General features: G+C 36.6%; 1 protein-coding gene across 1 annotated transcript; it reads left to right on the plus strand.

The window, feature by feature from the left end:
• Positions 1-2,981: 2,981 nt before the first annotated feature.
• LOC119539713 (non-histone chromosomal protein HMG-17-like) lies at positions 2,982-3,704 on the plus strand. Its single transcript, XM_037843429.1, has 2 exons — positions 2,982-3,255; positions 3,613-3,704. Exons 1-2 carry the CDS (start codon positions 2,982-2,984, stop codon positions 3,702-3,704), a joined length of 366 nt encoding a protein of 121 aa, XP_037699357.1.
• The last annotated feature ends 4,239 nt before the right edge of the window (positions 3,705-7,943 follow it).

A 7,943-nucleotide genomic window follows, 5' to 3' on the forward strand; every position in this document is an offset into this window, starting at 1 on the left:
TTCAATTGAAGAATTGGTGGGGGGTTCTATGCACTGTGAGATTATTATTTGTTTCCCAGATAAATGAATGGCAGATTGCCTGAAGTCATATTCCAGCTACTTATAATAGTTATAAAAACTTCTTGGGGACATTGAACAATGTACTACTTATTCTGTATCAGCTGAGCTTAAGTCATTTCAAGATTTGATGGGTCAAACAGTCCAACAGAATATTCCCTTTTTTTCTCTCATTCATTAGAAGGTATTGGGACTTCTATACAACCATGTTGAATTCCTGGCCACACTAAACAGAAACTGCTTGAACACAGCATTGGAATCTCTCTGAAACCCTATGAATCAGTGATTTATCTGTGTGCAATGCAGATTTAATTCTCCCTGGAGCATATCAGTTATCATCTGTTGTGTATCTTGATTTTTTAAATCAACTTATTTGTCTAGATTCCTGATTAAGAAAGATGGATTCATTAAGAAAATTAGAAAATAAATAAAGGTAGAAGATCCTATTAAGATAGAAATGTCTAGAAGACTCACTCCATTTTAATGAAAATATATCTCTTTGACAGCTCAGTTTAAGCAGAAAATGATAATCTTATAGACAAAGAAGAGATAAATGTTGATGCATGTTTATATCTGTTTTCTAATAATTTCTTATAGCACAGTTTCGTTGCTTTATAATAATGGGCTTTGTCATTAAGAAAAACATTTTTTCTCAGCTTCCCCATTGCTATGAAATAAAATTATTTTCTGACAAAATATAAATTTAAATTGGTGAGCTTTAAAAATATCTAAGATTATCTTATGTACTCAATTTCCCTTCTTTCCACAGAACTGTTTCTGCTGGAAATAATGAGTGGACAGGGTAGACCATAAATTCTAAAATAATAATATTTGAACAATGTGAATATAGGCTGAAGCATAAATTTTCTACAGTGCACTGCTTGGGTGCATCGCCAACACCTAACTCCTATATAATAATGTCAGAGGACAGTGGTAAAGATTTATGAAGAATTCTTCCTGAAATATTATAAGGAAAATAAAGACACGGAACTGGCTAGAATGTTTAGCCAAGTCTTGGGTCAGAAAAAGGTTAGCTTTTTTAGACAAGTTTCATTTCCCATAGGAAAAAACAAAGCAGAGATGCTTCTGAATATTAAGAATAGTGATGGCACTTCCTATTCATAAATTGTCTGGCCTAAAACTTGCATGAACTCCCTTTCAGAAATACAAATTATGTACTGCTTCTTCTACTAAGCTACTCAAGAAACCTCAAAAAATAGCAGCCCTCTTCCTGCTGTGTGGATAAATCCCTAGCAAATGGTTGTTCAGGAAAGCCTTGGAGGCAGAGAGAATCTTGTGCTGGAGAATCCATCTGAGAAAAAAAAGAAACAACAGAGTCAGAGTAACAGTCCAGGTAACACATAATATAATACCTGGGCAGCATTAGGGCTGCAGTCACCTGTCTCAGTGATGGGCATTATATCTTAGAAGTTAAGAGAGAAGGCTCTGGCTCACACTGCTTGATTTTGAAACCCTTCTATACAATTTACCAGCCATGCAACCTGGGACAAGTTACATAAGTTCTTTGTGCATCAGTTTTTTTATCTGTAAAGTGAAATAAGTATATCTGCCTTATAAGTTTGTGGGGAGGATTACTTTTGTGTCCATACATTTAAAGTACTTAAAAATAGTTCTTGGTACATAGTAGTTACCACAGAAACCTTATTATTTTAATTATATTAGTGTTGTTATTCAGTCTCTTGTGGGTCATTGTTCCAGTTTGATAAAGCTGCAGGAATGCAATATACCAGAAATGGGTTGGTGTTTACAGTAGGGATTTATTGGTTTACAAATTTACAGTTCTAAAGACATGGAAATGTCCCAATCAAGGCAGTGACAGGATGATACCTTCTCTGAAGAAAGGCTGCTGGCATTGGGGCCCCTCTGTCACATGGGAAGGCATGTGGTGACATCTGCTGGTCCTTCTCCACTGTGTTCTGGTTTCAATGGCTCTCTCAGCTCCTCTGGGGGCTTTTTTCTTTCTGAACTCTCCAGGCTTTTTCTGGCCTTTATCTTCCCATAAAGGACTCCAGTAAAGGAATAAGACCCATCTTGAATGGACTGGGTCACATCTCAATTGAAACAACCTAGTCAAAAGGTCTCACCCACAATAGGTCTGCACCCACAGGAATGGGGTAAAAGAACATGGACTTTTCTGGGGTACATAACAGTTCCAAACCAGCACAGTCATTACAAAGGGGCATCTGGAGAAAATTCATCCCTGTATTTTCTTTTCAAAATCAGGGTAAAGAGAAATGTCTCTTCCCACTCACAACAGGTGTAACAGTTACACTGACAAATTAATAGAAATAAATTTAATGTTGTAGAATTATTAAAATATGAAGTAGTAACTCACCTTAAATGTCTTAGGAAAGAAAAAGTGTATGAGGAGTGCATATACCACGTGCTGTTGGTTTCACAAGCCACTGGTCACCCAGAGGTGAAATACGCCCCATGTGTATTATGTGAAGAAATTGGAAGGTGATTTTGAAGCCTAATTAACTGACTTTAAATAAGTGGTATTGTATCACTAAGCATATAGCATTGAACATTATGGGCAAAAATGAACTGGTTCAATTAGGATAGAAGTCAACAACACAATTGTGATAATTGTGGAAATAAATTCACTATGCCAGTTGTTGGTTTTGTTTGTTTCTTTTATAAGGGAATACATATCATTTAAGAGTTGTATTTAATATAGAAATATATCATATAGATTTGGAAGTCTTAAAATATACAGATATAACTACCAGCATCTCAGAACTTTGGAAAGCTAATAATTTCATTTGGATAAATGAGGGAGAGTCTAGTAAAGATATCTGGGGAAGCAGCGTGAAGAGGTGAGAGTGACCCCCGGACTGATCAAAGCCCATGCACTGCTGCATCCCTGTGTCCAGCACCTAAGTCCTACCACCATCACCACCATGCCCAAGAGAAAGGCTGAAGGGGATGCTAAAGGAGATAAAGCCAAGGTAAAAGATGAACCACAGAGAAGATCTGCAAGGTTATCTGTTAAACCTTCTCCTCCAAAGCCAGAACCCAAGCCTAAAAAGGCCCCTGCAAAGAAGGGAGAGAAGGTACCCAAAGGGAAAAAGGGGAAAGCTGATGCTGGCAAGGATGGGAGTAACCCTGCAGAAAATGGAGATGCCAAAACAGAGCAGGCACGGAAAGCTGAAGGGGCTGGAGATGCCAAGCGAAGTATGTGCATTTTTGATAACTGTGTACTTCTGGTGACTGTACAGTTTGAAATACTATTTTTTATCAAGTTTTATAAAAATGCAGAATTTTGTTTTACCTGTTTTTTTTTTAAGCTATGTTGTTAGCACACAGAACACTTCATTGTTGTTTTGTGGGGAAGGGGCAATATCACTAACAGAATGTCTCTGAAGCTAGACTGATATGGAGGAAAACACCTGTCCCCTCTAATTTTGAGAGACTCCCTCTTTACTCCCAGGAGATGGGATTCCCCAATATTGACACACATTAGCCACCTTGGCACAAATGCTTTGTATGGAAAAACTAAAATTCATTTTTATGTCCTCTTCCTCCTCTCAGCCTTCAGCATAGACTTGGCTCCCTTAAACCTGTTGGTCCTGACCCAAAAGAATTGGCTCCCAGAATCTCAGGCAATTTGGACCTTCCAGTGATGCCCCTGAGATGGCATCTTACAAAAGAGCAGTGAGTCCCTGTTTAGCCTGTGGATCTTAAAACTGATGATTCTGCTGTTTTCGTTTCATTTCCTGAAAGTCCGGATTGGCTCATGAAAAGTTGTCAAACAACATGCTGAATGTGAAATGTCAACTCTCACTCTAAAACTTTCCCTGTTCAGAGCATCGAATGCAGGCTTCACTGGGTTTTATAGTGGCTTCCTGATTTGGGTAGTCCATTGAAGAAGGGAGTTTGAAAGTTGTATACTGTTAATGATTGTCTGCCCGCGTCCTGCCTGAAATACCATAATTGTTTATGAAAAGTATCTTTAATAAAGCTGGGTACAGTTTGGCTTGAAAAAAAAAGATATCTGGGAATATTTTATTATACTATGACTGCATATGAAAGTTTATTTGGGTATTTATCTTTTAACATTATGTTTCTATACTTGAGTCTCAGATATCATATAAATATGACGTCTACTAACACACAGAAGGGAGGTTTTTCCCACATGTATTCCTTGTCCTGTTGGCCACTGTTCAGCTACATGGTCATACACACACTTAACTGGTAACCTTGATGTATGTAAGAGTGTGATTATGTAGCAAGTGAAAAGAAAAAATGAAAGCTTTACTTTTCTTACCCTTTTGCTACTCTCAACAAAAATGTCTATTACCCTTTATTTTAATTATTTTAAGTTTTGAGAGTGATGCTTAATTACTTCTTCCATGCAAAATTTCATATAAAACAATATAGAGAAAAGGATCAACATTCATTTCACTTTATCTAATTGGATTTCTCCTGCCAATGGTTAGCACTGCTTTCCTTTGGAATATGTTCTTCCAAGACTTTTTCTGTACATTGCATATATATATATAAACATACCTAAATGAGTTAATATTCTTCATAACATTCTGCTCCTTCATTTTCCAGCATCACTACTTCCCGTCAATGTGTTAATGCAGGTACTTAAACTTCTGTCTCATTCTTTTTTATAATTGCATAGTATTTTTTCCTATAAAGCTATTCTAATTTATTTAATTGTCTCTCTATTGGTAAACATCTTTTTTTGTAAAACAAATTTGCTCTTGTAAACTGTATTTTAACTAATGCCCAAAGAAAGAAAGATTTCATGGTGATAAACATGTAATGGATACTCAAAATGAGAAATAACCATGGAAATACAGATTTTATTATACAATTTCACACATAAAAGGAAAATTGGCATAAAAGGAAAATTCTACCAATATTAACTGTTGATGAAGATGTTGAAGAATAGAAACTCACATACACTGGTTCCTAATGTAAAAATTAGGACAACTTCTGAGAAGAAATATTGGTTGGTATCTGGTATCACCAGATAGATGTGTATCACCCATGATATAGTAATTCTTTTCCTAGGTATTTAAATTCCTGTGTATACTGAGACATTCTTCCAATTAGGTATCTGAGTAGTTCCCAACCTAGTGGACATTTTAAAATTCAAGGGGCACTGGTAGTTAATTTGGAGAGCGATGATAGAGGGTGCTACTTGTATGTAGTGGGCAGGGCCAAGAAAATTAAAAATCCAGGAATGCACAAAAACAGCCATACAACAAATAATTATTGTGCCCACATTACTTTCTTTTAAATACCCCACTGTATACTCAACTAGGTGAAAAACATGTTTTTAATTACCTAAGCTTAGAATATAACTCGATTTTACATAAAAAAAATTATGTATTTTTTCATGATTAAATATACCCTGAATTTTCTTTTGTTTGGAAATTTACGATGCTGCTGTTCACCCTTTTGAAACTACCATCAACAGCAAAACAGCACATAGTAAGTCACTTAATCAGTCAGGGTACTCCAGAAAAACAGAACCAATAGGAAACACATGCACATGGATATACAAATACACATGGAAATGATAGATAATTAGGTATAGATAGATAGATAGATAGATAGATAGATAATGATTTTGTTTAAGGAATTGGCTTTCACGTGATTGTGGGAATGGCAGGTCCAAAATCCGCAGGCTGGAAACCCAGGCAGGATTTTATTCCGTAGTCTTGAGGCAGAATTTCTTCTTCTCTGGGAAACCTGTGTTTGCTCTTAAGTCTTCAGCTTATTGGATGAGTCCAACCACATTAGCGTGGGCAATCTCCTTTACTTAGAGTCAACTGATTGTAGAAGTTAACCAGGTCTACACAATATCTCCACAGCAACACCTAGATTAATGTCTGATTAAATAATTGGGTATGGTGGCCTAGCCATGTTGGCACATAAGACCAACCATCACAGTCACCCATATAACCTTCCTTTATCAACATGTTCTTATAGACTTGTTTTGTGATGATTCTCTATGGAGGTGCAAGTACCTGTCAACTTTGTTATGTCTCCAAGTGTAGCTGTGCCTGAGTGTTTGCATAATAAATGACATAATTATTTTTATTTCAAATTGCTTTCCTTTTACTTCTCCTCTATATAGGTATTTATTTTCATCCAGACATGTGCATTGGTGTATTATATTATCTACGAAAATCTTCAGAAGAGAAATGGCATGTGACAAAATAGCTGCAATAACAAGGGAGTTTGCATTCGACTGAATTGAAAACCACTATCAGATAAGAAATTTTACACGTGTCCAGGAATTAAAACCATGAATGTTCATTCTAATAAGGCTACAATTTGGAAACATCATAATTACAGGAAAATACATAATTTGTTGCTTTTTAATATCAGAAATACTATGCATCTATTAAAATAAATTAACGTAAGCTGCAAGTGTCCAATGTACAACTCTCAAAACATTAGGGAATTCAAGATACGTTGAATATTGATATTACAGTAACCAATAATTTACATGAAGTTTAAAATCTGCATAGCCTCATGACATATTATATATAGAATTATACATATGCGATACATATAAAAGCATGTAAAAATGGCAAACATTTAATGCTGGTATGTTTCCCGCTGGGAAGGTAGCAAAGAGGAATGGACTTGGAAAAAGTTGTATATAGGTGACTTGATTCGATCATAAATGTTTGATTTCTTAAGTTAAAATTGAGTATAGAAGGGTTAAATAATAATTTTTATATTTTGTCTTCTCTGAATTATTTTATAGTGATTTTCAAGGGGAAAAATATAAAGGTGAGAAACAATTATAATATTAAGATTATATAAACTTATTCGCTTTAGAATAAGGTATCTTGAATGGATTCATAGAAAATAAAATATATTCATGTAACTAATCCTTTGCCAGCACCATGTTTTAAATATCAAAGTCAAATGGTTTCTTTTTCTTATATTCCAATATTTTTTCCAAACCCTGCAATTTTAAAGTTTACATTATATTTGGACCATGCTTTTCTTGCACAATTGTTTTTCTCTAGTATTTCTAAAAGTGTCTCATTTTCTTGTTGAAAGAAAGACTTGCATTTCCCCCATCGTTAACTGTTTCCAGATGGTCAGTAACCCTATTTGTTAAGTGGTTTAGCATGTACTGAATTATTTCTAGGCTTACTTGTCAACCGTCATGCTCCAAATTATTTTTATTTCACTCCCAGGCCTAGTTCCTGTATATCTTGGATCCTATGTGTTGGGGATTGAATCACGTCCCCCCAAAAGGCATGTCCCAGTTCAGCCTGTATTCCTGTGGGTGGGAGCCCATTTATAAATAGGACCTTTGAAGATGTTAGCTAAGTGTGGACTCATCTGTGAATAGGATCGTCTCAAGATCCTGTTTAGAGGAAGACAAATGGAGTCAGCATGGGCTTCAATCCATGTGCCTGGAGGCCTTCCCAGGAGGGGGAATTCAGATGGAGCCAGGGAGAAGCAGCCGGAAGCCAGAGAGGAGCGAGGAGGCCAGGACAGAGGACTGCCCTCTCCGAAGGCTGCTGGCCCTAGGAGAAAGCACAGCCTTGCTGGCATCTTGATTTTGGACTCCTGGACTCCAGACTGTGAGCCCTTCAATGTTTGTTGTCTAAGCTGACCCATTTTGTGGAGTTGGTATAGCAGCCTGTGCCAGTTAGAATGTACTGTGTCCCCCAAAACGCCATTATCTTTGATGCACTCTTGTGTGAGCAGACATATTAGTGTTGATTAGATTCTAACTCTTTGAGTGTTTCCATGGAGATGCCACCCAGGTGATAACTCTGATTGGATGATTTCCATGGAGGTGTGGCCCCGCCCATTCAGCATGGGCCTTGATTAGTTCACTGGAGCACTATTTAAGCTCAGACAGAAGGAGC

This window comes from Choloepus didactylus, chromosome 7 (assembly GCF_015220235.1).
Source record: "Choloepus didactylus isolate mChoDid1 chromosome 7, mChoDid1.pri, whole genome shotgun sequence".
NCBI lineage: Eukaryota > Metazoa > Chordata > Mammalia > Pilosa > Megalonychidae > Choloepus > Choloepus didactylus.

Excerpts from the sequence above, each read along its gene's own strand:
- LOC119539713 (XM_037843429.1), top strand. The coding sequence starts at position 2,982 with ATGCCCAAGAGAAAGGCTGAAGGGGATGCTAAAGGAGATAAAGCCAAG. Across the intron at positions 3,256-3,612 it reads GGCTGGAGATGCCAAGCGAA|CCTTCAGCATAGACTTGGCT; the intron begins GTATGTGCATTT and ends TCCTCCTCTCAG.